General features: G+C 39.1%; 1 protein-coding gene across 1 annotated transcript in view; it reads left to right on the top strand.

Moving 5' to 3' along the window:
- The window catches only part of LOC132383377 (adhesion G protein-coupled receptor B2-like), a 1,046,509-nt gene extending 1,040,717 nt beyond the window's left edge, over positions 1-5,792 (top strand). Inside the window, exons 30-31 of the mRNA XM_059954264.1 lie at positions 1,571-1,624; positions 5,628-5,792. Coding sequence (XP_059810247.1) covers positions 1,571-1,624; positions 5,628-5,792 — 219 coding nt within the window. The remainder of the gene's footprint in view (positions 1-1,570; positions 1,625-5,627) is intronic.
- Positions 5,793-16,494: the final 10,702 nt, after the last annotated feature.

Genomic DNA, 16,494 nt, shown 5'->3' with positions numbered 1-16,494 from the left:
GTGGCATGCTCCAGATTATCCACATACCTCTCCCTGAAAGTGTTATTCTTCACATCCTATTTGTGATTATAGACAGGAAGTATTAACTTAGGAACTTGCCCACATTCCCTAGCTACATACACAGATCTGGTCTGTAAAGGGATGGGACCCACTCTTCCCCTGGCTACACTCTTGCTGCTGATAGACTTGAGCACTTTCTAGGACAGATCTTGACATATGTGATTGGATGAATTACACTTTGAAGAAAAAGAGGTCATTTTGACAGGAAAATAAAACATTAAGTAAATGTCATCTCATTGTATTTTATCCTTAACTCAAAGCATAAATGCTATTACCTATGGGTATATAAATTTAACATTGATATATATTCTTTGAACAGAATTTAAAGTACTTTAACTGCCAAACACTATCTCATTTGTAACCCAATAATGTTAGTGACTATTTTTAATGTGCATTTAATTGTTCTGCAATGATACTATTGCATTCACATTTTTTTTTCTTGTTTATTTTTGAGAATGGGTCTTGATTATTCCATTTCCATCTGTTTTAGCTCCTAAATACATCTTTTACCAGGGCATTGGTAGTCAGAGAGACACATCTGAATCCAGACTTTGAATGGAGAGCAAAACATTTTCAGCTGAAGATTTTGTTACTTAACATTGTGCCCTAGTTATTACCCCATTGGATTTCATCTTCAAAATGTGGAGGAGTACCTGCACTTCAACACACATTATAATGACTATATAAGTAGAGCAGCAGGTATAAATACAATATATAATATAATGTGTCAGGAATTGTGTCAAAGGCGTCCACTTAACTGAGGAGTGTAGATAACGCAGCAGAATCCAGCAGGTGAATTCATCTGATATTCACGGCGTGATTGCCAACAGCTTAAGTATCAGGCAGATAATGTCTGCGTAAGAACAAAGAAATGCACAATAATGTCAATACTGGCACTGCTCTCTATGAGAATTCAGTAAGCAGCTCTGCCATACATTCACATTAATCTTACTCCTGTGAAGGATTCACTGGTGCCAAAATAGTCTTCAGTATCCTTGGGAGGCTATTAAGCCCTTTCTTTCTCTTGCCATTAGGTCATGGCTTAGCCCTAATAAAAGTATTTCCTAGCCCAGCTAGAGAATCCATATTTCTTGTGATGTTTATATTAAAGAGTGCTTTCTTAGTTACTGCTGAAATGAACCAGTTCTAATGTTCAATTGCTTCTTGTTCTATTTTGGGAAATGGTCCTAAATCTCCCCAATTAGAATTGATTTTTCTCTAAAATGTCACAGTCGCATTGAGAAAATGGGCAGTGTTCTAATAGCCATCCAAATTAGAGGCAGGGAGGAGAAACACCCCATGTTGTCATCTCTTGATCACTGTTTTGCAGAGCCTACAAGAATGGGCATCACTGGGCTTGCTTGTCCACAGAAGTTCAATATCTACAGTGTCGTTCTTCTGGAAAAAAATAAAGAAATAGAGCATGTTTAAGTGGTACTTTTCTAACTGTTTCTGTCATTTGGGCTTCATTGTGATTATAGAGATTAATATTTTATGTTTTATCTCACAGTGGGAGAAACGATGGAGCATTTCTTCAGCAGGAGCTGAAAAGAGTATGGCAGCCGTAAGTAGAACATGTGCCCAGTCTGGGCCACTTGGGCACCAGGTAACTTGACAGCACACTTTTCTGCACAAGAAGGGAATAGAAGCTAGAAATGGAGAAAGAAAGAGGGGTTGAGAAGTAGTGGAACCCAGCAAATAAGGCAGCAATTGTGGAGGGGAATAAACAGTCAACGTTTTAGGCAGCAAATCATAAATACAAGAGTTTCTGCAGATGCTGGAAATTGTAAGTAATGAGCACACAATGCAGGAAGAACCCTGCTTGTCTATGGAAGAGAATAAATATAAATGTCCTCCTCAGTTACTCATCTAGATCATGGCTAATATACTGCCTCAAAACCTTTACTCTGCACTATCCTCACAGCTATTCTAGAAAACAGGTTGAAACTCTCCAGTATGACACCATGGGACTTGATAGACCATAGAAAACACAGGCTACCAAAATTTCTCTAATTATCTTTCCCTGATCTTCTAATACAGACATTCTCAGAGTTTTATATAAGTGAGAAACACTATTGGCTGAGATTGCAGAAGTTGTGCTGATTGGTTAATTAGCTACAGATTAGTACAGATCTCAATTAATTTTAGACTCTGGTTCAAATTAATTAAGTAGTACAGATCTGTACTACATATAGATTCAAAACATGCCAGACCACAAGACTGCAGGTTCAGAGTTTCAACCTGTGTTCAGAACTCTATTGACTTCAAATTTGAGTACAGTCAATACCTCCAAAGATTTGCAACTCAAATGAAGAATTTTTTTCTTGATTTATGCTAAATGTATATATGTTCACCAGAACAAGCAGGATCTCCCAATGGCCACCCATTTTAATTTCACTTCTCATTTCCATTCCAACATGTCCATCTACGGCCTCCTCCACTGCCGGAATAATGCTATACTTAGGTCAGAGGAACAACACCTTGTATTCTGTATGGGCAGCCTCCAACTTATTGGCATAAACATCGAATCCTCAAAATTTCAGTATTGCTACCCCTCCACCTCCATATCCCAATCCCTCCTCCCCCTCTCATGTTATCTCCTTGACTGCCCATTACCTCCCTCTGGTGCTCCTCCCCCCCTTTTTTCTTCCATGACCTACTGCCTCTTTCACCAATCAACTTCCTAGCTCTCTGCTTCAGCTCTCCCCCTTAAAATTTCACATCACTTGGTGTTTCTCTCTCCCTCCCCCCCCCCCCCCCACCACACCTTTCAAATCTATTCCTCAGCTTTTTTTTCTCCAGTCCTGCTGAAGGGTTTCAGCCTGAAATGTCAACTGTGCTTTTTTCCATAGAAGCTGCCTGGCCTGCTGAGCTCCACCAGCGTTTTGTGTGTGTTGCTCGGATTTCCAGCATTTGCAGATTTTCTCTTGTTTGAAATAGAGGCAGGTGTGTCTTGTACTGCCATTCCAAAGTCTAATTCCATTGAAGTCAATAGAATCAGATCTCAGTCATGTACAGCACATCTACCCATGTTTGGTGCAGGTGACAAGAGTTATATTTCAACCCCTTGGCTACAACAAACTGATTAAGGCCATAAGGCATCAGAGCAGAATTAGGCAGTTCAACCTTTTGAGTTTAATCCACCATTTGATCATGGCTGATTTATTTTCCCTCTCAACCCCATTCTCCCTGTAACCTTTGCATCCTTACTAATCAAGAATCTATCAATCTTCACTTTAAATATACTCAGTGACTTAGTCTTCATAGCTGTCTGTGTCCACAGATTCACAGACTCTGGGTAAAGAAATTTCTCCTTAAAGGGATGTTCTTCTATTCTGAAGCTGTGCTCTTTGACACTGGATACTGGAAACATGCTCTCCATGTCCTCTCTATACAGGCCCTTCAATATTCAGTAGGCTTCCATGAGATCTTCTAAACTCCAGCGAGTACAGGCCCAGAGCCAACAAATGCTTCTCACACATTAATGCTTTCATTCCTGGGACCATTCTCATGAACCTCCACTGGGCCTTCTCCTTTATTAGATAAGGAGCCTAACATTGTTTATAATGTTCCAAGTGTCAGCAGTGATAGGGGACTCTATAATTAGGGATCAGACAAGTGAATCTGTGGACGCAGGGAAGAAACACAGATGGTAGTTTGCCTCCCAGGTGCCAGGGTCCAGGATGTTTCTGATATCCTGAAGTGGGAAGGTGAACAGCCAGAGGTCGTGGTACATATTAGTACCAATGACATAGGCAGGAAAAAGGAGGAGGTCCTGAAAACAGACTATAGGGAGTTAGAAAAGAAGCTGAGAAGCAGGACCTCAAAGGTAGTAATCTCGGGATTACTGCCTGTGCTACGTGACAGTGAGAGTAGGAATAGAGTGAGGTGGAGGATAACTGCGTGTCTGAGGGATTGGAGCAGGGGGCAGAGATTCAGATTTCTGGATCATTAGGACCTCTTTTGGGGCAAGCGTGACCTGTACAAAAAGGACAGGTTGCATTTGAATCCGAGGGGGACCAATATCCTGGTGGGGAGGTTTGCTAGGGCTATTGGGGAAGTGAAGTGGTTCATTTTGGTAGGTCAAATATGATGGCATAATATAGTATTAAAGATAAGACTCTTGGCAGTGTGAGGGATCAGAGGGATCTTGGGGTGCGAGTCCATAGGACTCTCAAAGCTGCTGCATAGGTTGACTGTGTGGTTAAGAAGGCACACAGTGCATTGGCCTTCACCAACCGTGGGATTGAGTTCAAGAGCCGAGAGATAACGTTACAGCTATATAGGACCCTAGTCAGACCCCACTTGGAGTACTGTGCTCAGTTCTGGTCACCTCATTACAGGAAGGATGTGAAATCTATAGAAAGGGTGCAGAGGAGATTTACAAGGATTTTGCCTGGATTGGGGGGGGGCATGCATTATGAGAATAGGTTGAGTGAATTTGGCCTTTTCTCCTTGGAGCAACAGAGGATGAGAGGTGACCTGATAGAGGTGTACAAGATGTTGAGAGGCATTGATCGTGTGGTTAGTCAGAAGCTTTTCCCCAGGGCTGGAATGGCAAACATGAGAGGGCACAGTTTTAAGGTGTTGAAAATCAGTACAGAGGAGATGTCAGGGGTAAATTTTTTTACGCGGAGAGTGGTGAGTGTGTGGAATGGGCTGCTGGCAATGGTGGTGGAGGCGGAAACGATAGGGTCTTTGAAGAGACTCCTGGACAGGTACATGGAACTTAGAAAAATAGAGGGCTATGGGTAACCCTAGGTAATTTCTAAAGTAAGTACATGTTCAGTCAGCATTGTGGGCCGAAGGGCCTGTATTGTGCTGTAGGTTTTCTATGTTTCTATTTGCAGTCTCACCAGTGCCTTATAAAACCTCAGCATTATATCCTTGCTTTTATATTCCAGTCCTTTTGAAATAAATGCTAACATTGCATTTTCCTTCCTTACTGCTGACTCAGTCTGCAAGTTAACCTTTAGGGAATCCTTTACTAAAACTGCCATCTCCCTTTGCACCTCTGATTTTGTAAATGTTCTCTTGATTTAGAAAATAGTCGAAAACTTAATTCTTTCTACCGAAGCGTGTGACCAAACACTTGCTTACACTGTATTCCATCTGCCACTTCTTTGCCCATTCTCCTAATCTGTCCAATTAATAGTTAATTTCTTTAATTTTTCTAAAAACAGTTTTTTAACACTGCCAAATATAATTATTTTGTAACTTGTTAAGATCCCTTTCAATTATGTGATTTAATTCATCCTCTGCAATAAATAAAGGATCCAGCGATTACAATAACAATTTAGTCATTGAGTATAAGATAAAATATGGTAGAAAATCTGGCCAACATCTGGATCAAAATTCCATTCCAATATAGCCTCATGTGGAAAAGGATTGAGAAGTGATGGAATTCAGTTCATTACCCTGATATTAAAAATGGGGACAAGCTCTTTCACCCTTCTATTCCATTCAGTTTCAATGAAAGAAAGGTCAACAGTGCACAAACATTCAGTTTTAGTGACATTATTGTCAATGCACCAATGGAGACTAAGTTAGAAATGTTCTCTCAATAGGAGAAAACTACCCCTGTGGAGCAATCTCGAGACAACTTCAAGACCGCACCACCTGATACACTTCATTCAGACACCCAGGGAACTTTAGAACTGCATTCCCCAGACTGGGAGACACCTGCCGCTATCTCTCTGGATACAGAAGGCGATTTTCAAACTGAAGTGTAATATGGATTCCGAGGTAAAAAAAATGCTTCAGGGCAACAACAGACTTGGAAAATCTGTTTTCACACTGATGCTCTGAGAAGGATTCATTTTATGTTGAGTTACTGAATATCTTTGAATTGATGTGAACAGCCATCATCTATCAGTCAGAAAGTGAGATTCTCCAGCCCTCTGTTCCTATTTTCAACATTCTCACTGTGACAGGTGGGTGAGAATGCAAGACACTGAAGTCTGAGAAACTATGTCCAGGTCTACTGACTCAAGATTCTGTTGCTTTTGATGTCTCTATACAACCCAAGACTGAAACAAAAAGGACACAAAAAACTAAAAATCTAGTTGGCAAAAAAATCTGAAGTTAAATTAATTTTTATTTGAGATTGACCATTTTTGTCTCCCTATTTTATGCAGAGGAAGACAATCATAAAACAATTACGTCTACTTTTATACCTGATTTGTAAGTTGCAGCTTTCCAGTAATTGTCCTCTATTCTATAGGCTGTGACTTACAGAATGCATTTTTGCAATGGCTGCTCTTCCTGGCAGCTTTTGGTCCATCTCCTCTCCGTACCCGGTGGCAGCAATATTATTCTTGCATCCAGCTTCCAAGAAAATAAGCCTGTGAGATAATCCTGTGAACCTCAGTGAAGTCTCAGTGGACACAAGCAGAAGGTACAAAAACGGTCATTCACGCTCTGGTGCCATTTTTGAAATCAGATTCATATTTACATAGGTCTTTCATGTGAGAACTGACTTCCTCAACATTAACCTCAGAAGGCATTGAAGATGTTTATGTCACTTAAATTGTACTTAAAAAATATAACAAAACTGCTTAGGAAGTGCTAACCTGGTCTGCCACAACCAATCATCAAGCAGTGAATGGGGTCAAGAATCAAAGTATGGCAGTCATAAAATCTCCCTCAAGCTCACCGTGTAGGGTGTGGTCGATTTCACACTCCGCTATTGAAAGCAATGGGAAAGATTAATTGCAGAACTATAAAAGTAGTATTGTACCCGATTTCTGGGGTTCTTTACCTGATCATTTAGGTTAAATTGACCCCCAGTGAAGGTGAATGAAGAGGAAATGCTGGACATACTCAATTGATCAGATATAATTTCTCTTCCCATGAACACTGTCCTGCTGAGTATTTCTGCTCTTCAAATTTGCATCTGCAGTTCTTTGCTGTTCTCTCAAATCTGGCAAATGTTTCAAAAAGACAACATCCCACTTCCTTGATCAAGGATGGTGTACGTGCAGTCAGAAATTCCATGTCTTGTTTTTTATAAGTACATGCAACATATTCCCCCTGCACAAACTCTTAAAATTTAAAACCAAATCTGTCAATTCTCTGTTGCTTTTGGGGCATCATGCTAGAAAATTTAGGATATGATGTTGAAGTTCAAAGAAGATAAAGTCTGTTTTTATTGTTTACAAACACACGCACACACATTATGTGTACATGTAGAGTCTTTCCAGTTGCTCCCCTGACTTGAGACCACCCCCAGCCTGTCTTCAGTGAATTTGAGGTTGTTGTCTCGTGATTCCACAAGCAGATTTCCATGATAGCTCCAGAAATGGCTGGCTACTCAGTGGTCTGACTAAATTGCATGACAGCTTGGTGATGATTAAATTCAGTTAGTCCAAATCTCACGCTGTAAGACAGAGAGCTGGAATCTGTACCCTTTTTCCAGTGGTGTATAAACAGCTCAGGCTTCTGCCCCTATAGACTCCTGTGATGCCCATCCCACAGAGGCAATGTTCAGAATCAGTGCAGGGGAGGTGCTGAATGACTGAAGCTACCCCTGAAGCAGAGCCCCCCTCTAACCCAGGGGCCCAGGACAGAGATTGTAAACATTGGAACTGGAATAGTGATGGAAAAACTATTGAAGTTCAGGCTCAGTCCCAGGAGCAAAAGGGTCATATATGGGATGTGGATTGGGAAGACAGGGCCTTTTATGTTTGATAGATACAGGAAACAACTTGAAACAAATTTCCTCAATGAGGATTTCCATATTCCTCCATTTATTCTGAGAACAAAATCATTTTTAATCCTCCAGTGATCTTGAAGTTCCTACTTACGATTTTTTAAAAATTTTATTCCAGATGAAGGCTGACATTCTTGGCAGAATGAATCAACGGATACTCCTGAATATTGAAAAATATTAAAGTGAAATGCAATCTCAAACTTAATGCCTGATAGTTTCCACTTCAAATGTTTCAAAAACTAGGTTTAGTTGGTAGTTGTATGTCCACATTTTAAAATCTGATAATTTGGAAGTTCATTGGATTTCTTTGGTACTTTAGGCACTAAGTATACAGCACCCACCATTCTTGTGGTCTTGGTTAGTGCAGGGACTGAGAGAATTTGAAATTGAGGAAGAGTGGTGTTGGAATGATCAGCTCTGTGGAGATTTCAACACCTTAATGGAGTCACTGTAAAATCAGTAGGCTGTGACTCAGAAATTCGGAAAATTGTCTTAGGCTAGTGGCCAATCAGGTGCACCAACCCTGTGAGAAGAAAAGGGCAGGAATGGCAGTAACTAAAGGAGTCATTTCTGGAGGGCTTTGGGAGACCTGCTCTGTATGTTTGCTTTCATATCAATGTCACATGTGGAAAAGAACATAACACCTGTCTGATTGGTATAAATATACACCTAATTAGGACATAATTTTGGAAAGACATGCCAGTAATAGCATTGCTAGCTATAAAGTTTAATTAATGGAATAGCTTAACATAAATTTTGACAAAATATTTAACACATTTCCTTGGCTTACATGAGAGTCAAATCTGAAAGGGCTCCACTTCACTCCAAATTTGATTCATGGAACAGCAAACCCTGGGCTGCTGACAAGCCTGAATGGGGCTGGTAATTTTTTATAAAGTCCAATAGATTTCCTGAAAAAGGCTCTACTTAGCTCTCTCCTTCAGAACTCATTTCTTCAGGCTTTGCTCTAGCAACATTATTTCATTGTGTCTTACCTTGAATTACTTTAAAAGAAGATTAGATAAATGATCAAGCTTTTAATTATCCTAACTTTATTTTGTCAGTTTGACCACAGTGAGGTTAAATGACAGTCCACAGGTGCTTCTAGATGAAAGTGGAAAGTTTCAGCTCGTCAACAGGAGCTGGACTCATGTAACTTGCTATTACTTTCATCTTTTGACTTAGAAAGTCTGTTCTTTTCAACAAAAGTTATTATTAGTTTGAAAATATTAGAACAGATTGTGGAATGCTTTATTAATGCACTCAGAATGCAAATCAGAAACATATACAAAAGAAAGCATCAAAGTTATTTCATTATACACACTTAGTGAAGACTCCTCTAATTATCCATGTCCGGCCAAAAATAAATCTCTTTTACTCACCTTATATAGTGAATCTTAAGTTCAATATGTACATCATGTAATACGAAAGAATCCAATCTTAAATGTTAGAAACTGATACCATAAAAGATGGCTGTTGAGCCGTTGTGCCTGAATACTCTTTGGAAGACCAGTTTTGGCTTGTGCCACACCCCTATATATTCTAGAACCTTGTAAGCATTTTTGGAATCAGCTTCCAGACAAACATTTTCTTCTCATCTCTCCCCTAGATATTTAAATATTTTTAAACTAAGGTATTCAGCTATTACACTACCTGCCAGAAAGAGTTATATTTTTTTATCATATCTTTCATCTTAAAAATTCTAGTCAGGTCACCTTTTAACCTTTTATATCCCAATGGAAACTCTCTTAATGTTACCAACTCTTATTGTACTACAATTCTTCATTCATATGAACATCTCAATCAAATCAACTCAGCACACTTTCCAAAGTTTGTATATCCTTCGTGAAGTGTGGTGATGGGAATTATCCAGAGTACATAAATGAGGATACACTAGCAATTTCTAAAATTCTGCCATTGTCAACTTGGGTTTATATTGTATTTCTCTGCCATAAATCCAGGCAATCCAAAGAGTTCCCAACAGCCCCTCCAACTTGATCCATGAACTTGTGGGGACTGGACCATAGTTTATTGTCCATCTGTATACTGTACTCATTTTATCTATTGCTTATTTCTCCTTTTTAACTATTGCATCTTGAGACTTTGATGTTCCACTACATATTGAATCACTTATTACTCGGGAGTCCCACACTGAGTAGATCTAGTAAATATTTTTGTGCATGTAATGTGCATCTTGCACATTTAGGTATCAGGATTTATAGGGCATTAGCACTGTTGCACATATTAAATGTACAGTATGTAATATCAACAATAGCAGTAATAGCAAACTATCCTGTGAGATGAACTTTTGTGCTGAAGCTGTTATAGCAGCTATCCTTCAGACATTTGTAGAAAATATAGAGCTAGTGTGGTCATTAGAGGTAGCCGGGGCAAGCTATCACACTATGTCTGCTACAGTAATGGGCACGTCACTAGCACCAGATCATGGTCAGCAGTATCAGAAGTGAGCACCTGATCTGAATACAAGAAAATAAAAAGTAGGAGCAGGTCACATGACTATTCGACAAGACCAAAGCTGATGTTTCTCGGCTCATCTTTTGTCATGCTTCCTCAAAAATCCAAAAAATATCTCTATCAGTTTTATGTTTACTTAACAACTGAGTATCTGTGGTGGAGAATCCCAAACATTCTTAATATTCAAGATGAAGAAATTTGTCCTGAATGTCCAATCCCTTGTCCTGAGACTCTTCAGTGAAAACAACCTGTTGGCATTGATCCAGTCAAGCCTCTTCAGATTTTTAATTTCTGCTTCAATTAAATTATTCCTCATTCTTCTAAAATTCAGAGATCATTACACACCCTCCAGTGATATCCTCACAGACTCTACAAGGCCTTCAGAAATCTGGTTCAAAGTTGCATCTGAATAACCAGCTGTCCAGAAACATAGTCCACAAGTGAACCTGCTTTCTTCTGTGGAGCTTGCGTTAGACTTCATGATCCGTGCTGTTATGCTGTTCTGAATCCAGTTCCATGAAGCCAGAGTACACTAATTTCAGGTTGTACAATGATTGACAGAACTGCTGCACTCTCAGCATCTTTTATGTTTCAGTGTGCACTATTAACGTTTTAAATTGCTGAAGGCACTCGGTGATTGATTTTACTCCACAAATCAAGTGCACAGCATAGAAGAAACATATAGTATGTAACTGAAATTCTTGACCCAGCTTTTTTTGCTTATCTTTTTGATAACATTAAAACAAATTATAATTTTCCTACATTAGCCCTCTTAAACGGTATATCCTCATGTATCTTCACACTGAATTCCATCAGCAATGCATCAGCCCAGCTCTCTTTTTACTGGATGTACCTAAGCACCTAATTAATTTTATGTACTGCTGCCGCTAAAAAATAAATTTCTTATCATATAAGACAGTGATAATAAACGTGATTCTGTGAGGCATTGGTTCAATTCACTTTCTGTTATTCATTGTCTGATGATCTTTATCAACCTTCCAAGTGGTTGTGTCAGTTTTTTTATGAGCCAATGTTCAGTTCATCCCTGTGTTCCAAGGAAGCATTGATGAGCTTAATAAAATGAGCCTTGTTTTTCAAACCTGACCCACTGAACAACAAACACCACCCTCTGCAGATAATGGCAATCAGATATGAGAAAACCTAGACTTCTTTCCCATGTCCATGGAGCCACTGCTCAACAAAAGCAGAGCTTGATGATGAAATTAACTACCTCCCTCAAGGTAACAGCATTTGACTGTCTCAGGGAAAGTGGGTTTGACAATTAAGAGCCTCAAACTGTCAAAAGTTCCTGAAGTTCAGAGCACCACTAATAGCTGCTCCCCTTTGGCAAGTACCAGAAAGCATTGAAGAGATAGCCCCAATGCTGGTACACTAAATCCTTCACATTCACCGGCAGGAAAAGCAAAGCAACAGGGTGGTCCAAACCTCCAGGTTCAAAGCTTCAGTTGCACTCAGTTAGATCCAATATGTAGATCACATCATTCCCAAACCAACTCCGCAAAACGGTATATAATGGCTACAGTGCCAGCTGGTCACTGATCCTGCTTTGTAGCATAGTCTAAACAATGCTACAGACTGGCTTCCAGCTGTATAAAAATGACAGCAGGTTGTATTGCAACACTTAATCATCTCCAAGTTTTCTTTCAAGTTGTACACCATGTTGACTTGGAAATAATGTCTTTTTATTTCTCCACAGCTAGGTCAGTGTTTTGAAACTACATATCTTCCACTACATGAACTGCAGTAGGTCAAGAGGGCTCATGATAATCTTCTTTTAGATAATGGAGGATGGATGAGAAATGCTGGTCTTCCTTCACAGAAAATAGGCGAAATCCTGCTTTCCCTCATTAGTGACAGCTTTTACTGAGCATTTATTATCGACAGATTATTTCTTATAGTACTTAAGTAAAAGGTTGCATATGCTTTGCCTGCATATTTGGGGCAGGTCCTTCCAGGTCTTTTCAATGTTTTTAAAAATTGAGCTAGAATACCAAGTATAACTTAATTGGTTAATGATCTGATAACATATCACCTGCAGACAAAAGAAATAAATCACTGTATGAAAGGTTGCACCATATATTATGAGTAATCAGTGTCGAGAAAATGTTGGTACAGAATGAACAACAGCAGTTATTGCTGTTTTCGTAAGACTTAGATGGCTCCAGTGATGTTGTTGGGAATATTCTAGGACATGCACTAGGTAATTTAGATTTCTTATGTCAATGAAGTAAATTGGATTCTGCACGAATTGTGTTGATTGCTTTAAAGAGGCTCTTTGTACCCTTTCGGCCATTCTTTTATACAGATTAAACAGATAATCTTCCTTTTCATTGTCAAACCTGCAAGTAGTTCTCTGACTCTTTCAAATGAATTTGCAGAAGTGCATAGGATTCTTAACATAATTACAATCCTACGGTCAGTAAAATTTGGGGATTAGATAATATTTTACCAATTAAGTTTACCCTTGATGCTCAGTGTTGGCATCTGGAAGACTAGTGCAAATGTACAAACTTAACAGGGGAATTTTACTGAAGTCTGAGGACCAGGTGGGAAGTGTGTCTCAGTACACCATCACAAGGCCCATAATTTCTATCCCTCTGATTTGAATGCTGTTAAAAATCCCCTGCTCAAATAACATTCATGATTTTATTATTCCTTGTTGTCATTTTTATTAATCATTTAAATTGTTTAAAAACTATTGAAGATGCTTTCTAATAGAAAATAAGACCATAAAAACACTCTCGTTTAGAATTTCTGGCCAGTTTCATCATACAGATACCTAAAAACTCAAGGATAAATGGCCTCGAACATTTGCAGCAGAGAGACCAGTTGCAAACTGAACAAGCTCTGTTCAGTAAGGTGGACTTTAACTGAGTACAAAATGATTAACACTTAGCAACTGCATTGAATAATTAAAAGTATTTGCTAGGGAAGAACCTAAAGATCAGAGAAAAAGACTGTTCATCATCAAGGTGAGTTTCTTGTTTCACACCCCATCAGTCATCAGGAGCATTCCAATTTATTTGCAACAGCATTCACCCTGTTTCTACCTCTTCACACTCCATTACCAAGACATTAATCCACCCTGTCAACGTTTCACACTACACTACTCTAACAAATTCCCACTAAAGTTCCAAAACTATTGCCTTGTGTATATTTCACACTGCAGAGGTTCCCAACCTTTTTTATGCCATGGACTCCTACCATTAACTAAGTTGGGAATCCCTGTTTTGCAGGCATCCAGATATATCCAGTAAACATTGCTTCTTCCTGACGAAGGGTCTTGGCCCGAAACGTCGACAGCGCTTCTCCCTATCGATGCTGCCTAGCCTGCTGTGTTCTACCAGCATTTTGTGTGTTTTATTGCTTCTTCCTGCCCACTTTCTCCCGGCCCTTCACTGAATTTTCAGTTTTTCTTTGCTGATCACACAATTGCTGAAATTGTTCCAATGAATTGGCTTGAAATGTCGACTGTTTATTTCTTTCCATAGACGCTGCCTTAGCTGCTGAGTTTTTCCCAGAAGTTTAATTTATTATTTCATTTGTGCTATCCATTAAATACTTTTCTAGCTTTTATTTCTAATTATATCAATGAAAAGTATGAATTTGGATGGTTGTAGAAGTTATAGCTCTAGAAGATTCATGTTTTCTAGACTGCACCTAAAACATCAAACTCTTCTGCCTTGTTAATTTGATCACTACTTAAATAATTGATTCTAAGCTGTATTGTTAGCTCAGAAAATATCTGTCAGATTTATAGATGACTTGGAACAAATGTATACATGACTTGAGATTCACTCTTCAAGGAAAAGACAAGGAAGTCCTCAAGTTAGAGCGAGGAATCCAGGTTCAATCCTGGCATAGGGTGCTGACGATGTGAAGCCGGAAAGGCCTCCTGTGATTGTGCTCTTGTTTTCTCCCTCATCTCCAAGATGTGCAGGTTGGAAAATTAGTTCACTGCTGTAGATTTTCTGTGGTGTTTGGTGAATCTAGGAGGAGTTGTAAAGAATGTGTTGAGAATAAGAAAATGAGATGAAAAATGAGATTGGTACAGAATGGGTGGTCGTTAATCAGCATGCATTCAATAGGCTGAAGAGCTAGATACTGTCTGGTACCTTTCAATGACTCAAACCCCTATACAACAGATGCTGTTCCAAATAAACATTCTTTAAATACATTGACAACTTCTGCTGCTCACCAATAGGGGAAATAAATTACTTGGTAACCCATTACGTTGAGTCACACTCATTCGCCTTTTGATGTTTGGGAAATTAAATTCCTTCAGTTTGCTACAATGCTAGGCAGTACCTGTGGTAAACATTTCCATTTAATAAATTAGGCTGATAACCTGCTAACTGTCCTTAATTATTTCAATATAATATCTCTCTACCTATAATGCAGACCAATTTCCCTGATAAATTAGTATGTGAGAAGTATTTAATCACATTTTGTTGTTAGCTAAAAGACAAATAAACTTGTAATTAGTGTCAAGATATTTTATTCATGGTAGCACTTGAAGAACTTGGTAGTAAAAGCATAATCTATTTTGCTTAAAAATACAAATTGGCTCATAATTGGAAGAATAACCCACCACACTGTCAGTAAATATATTTAATCTGTTTTGGAAGGGATTTGAGTATCATTCTGTGCACCTGGGCTGGATTGTAAAATGATATTTGCAGAATTACCACCTAAATATTCAAAACAAAAATGTGTTCTTGCTGTCTCCTTTATCTTGCTGTAGCTGAGGAACCAACTCTGGCACATATTTAATCACAGCATCAGCCTGTGAGACAATAGGACCCTGGTCTCATTGGTAAACAAGAGGCCATTCTAATATCATGTTATAATGCAAGTGCAAAAACGGGTAGGGGTGTGGTGGTTGGGGTTTTAGCCCAAGGCTACATCCACACTACACCAGATAAATCCTTCGTTTTTTCTCTTCGTTTTTTCTCTTCGTTTTTACCCTTCATCCACACTAAAATGGCGTTTTTGTCCCCCGAAACTGGAGATTTTCAGATACGCTCTCCAGAGTGTGTAATTTTGAAAACGCCGCTTGGCTGGAGCAGTATGGACAGGGTAACTGGAGAAATCTGAAAACGCTGTCATGACGTGCTGGAACAGATGCTAGCGGCAGCGTGCCATTTCACTGTTTTCTTGAACGCAACCTAACAATTTCAGAAGAAACAGCAACGAGGCTGAAGCCAGAAGAGTTAGAAATGTACTCACTAAATACTTTGACCCATAACTTACTGAATAAATAAGTATACTCTCTGTGCCCTGTTTTCTGTCCTTGCTCGTGTGAAGGTGGTTTACCTATTTATGCAGGTACTTCTCTGACAATAGATGTGTAACAGCCTAATCTAACATTGTATGGAAATACAAGATAATACTGATGCTGACATGTTTTATACATTTAACAAGGTGCTTTATTAATGCAATAGAGTTAGTCAGTTTTACAACATTCATTGTCAGGCAGGTCATACTGTCCTTGAACTCCCTGTCAGTTGCCTCCATATGCTCCAGTCTATTTTTTTAGTGTTACGTCCTCCTGCGTGAGAGCCAACAGCTGTCCATCGTTTAAGTTTATATAGTCTGTAACTGAACAAACGTGCACCAGATTCGACACCAAACATGTCACTTGTTTTTGATAGATGTGTCCTATGCATGCGCAGTAGGAGGAGATTTGCCAAAATCTCCATTTCCATGTGGACAGAGATATTTTCAAAAACACTTGGTGTGGACGCCTATCATTTTTACTCGAAACCGGTCTTTTCAAAATTACCTGGTCCCATATGGACTTAGCCTGAGTGTCTTTTACCTTGTGCCTTTGTGAAAGCAATAGGAGAGATTGATGTTAATTATTTAAAATCATAAAAATGTTGTCAGATGGAAAAGCAATAAAAATCTTTCTTAAACTTACCATTTCAAAGCAGCTGAGTGACCATATTTAAATGAAAAAGTTAGATGAAACAACTGATTATTAATACAGGTAACACACACAAAATGCTAGAGGAACTCAGCAGGCTAGGCAGCACCTATGGAAAAGAGTAAATGTTTCAGTCAACGTTTCAGGCCAAGATCCTTAATAAAGACTGAGAAAAGAGATTAGAAGTCAAACTAAGAAGATGGGGTGGGGGGCAGAATGTGATAGGTGAAACTGGGAGAGTGGGAGGGGTGAAGTAACAAGCCTGGAAGTCAACTGGTGAAAGAGATAAAGGGCTGGA

Source organism: Hypanus sabinus, chromosome 30 (genome assembly GCF_030144855.1).
Source record: "Hypanus sabinus isolate sHypSab1 chromosome 30, sHypSab1.hap1, whole genome shotgun sequence".
In the NCBI taxonomy this organism is placed as follows: domain Eukaryota; kingdom Metazoa; phylum Chordata; class Chondrichthyes; order Myliobatiformes; family Dasyatidae; genus Hypanus; species Hypanus sabinus.
The sequence above is the reverse complement of the archived record's forward strand: the minus strand, read 5'-3'. Positions and strand labels throughout refer to the sequence as shown.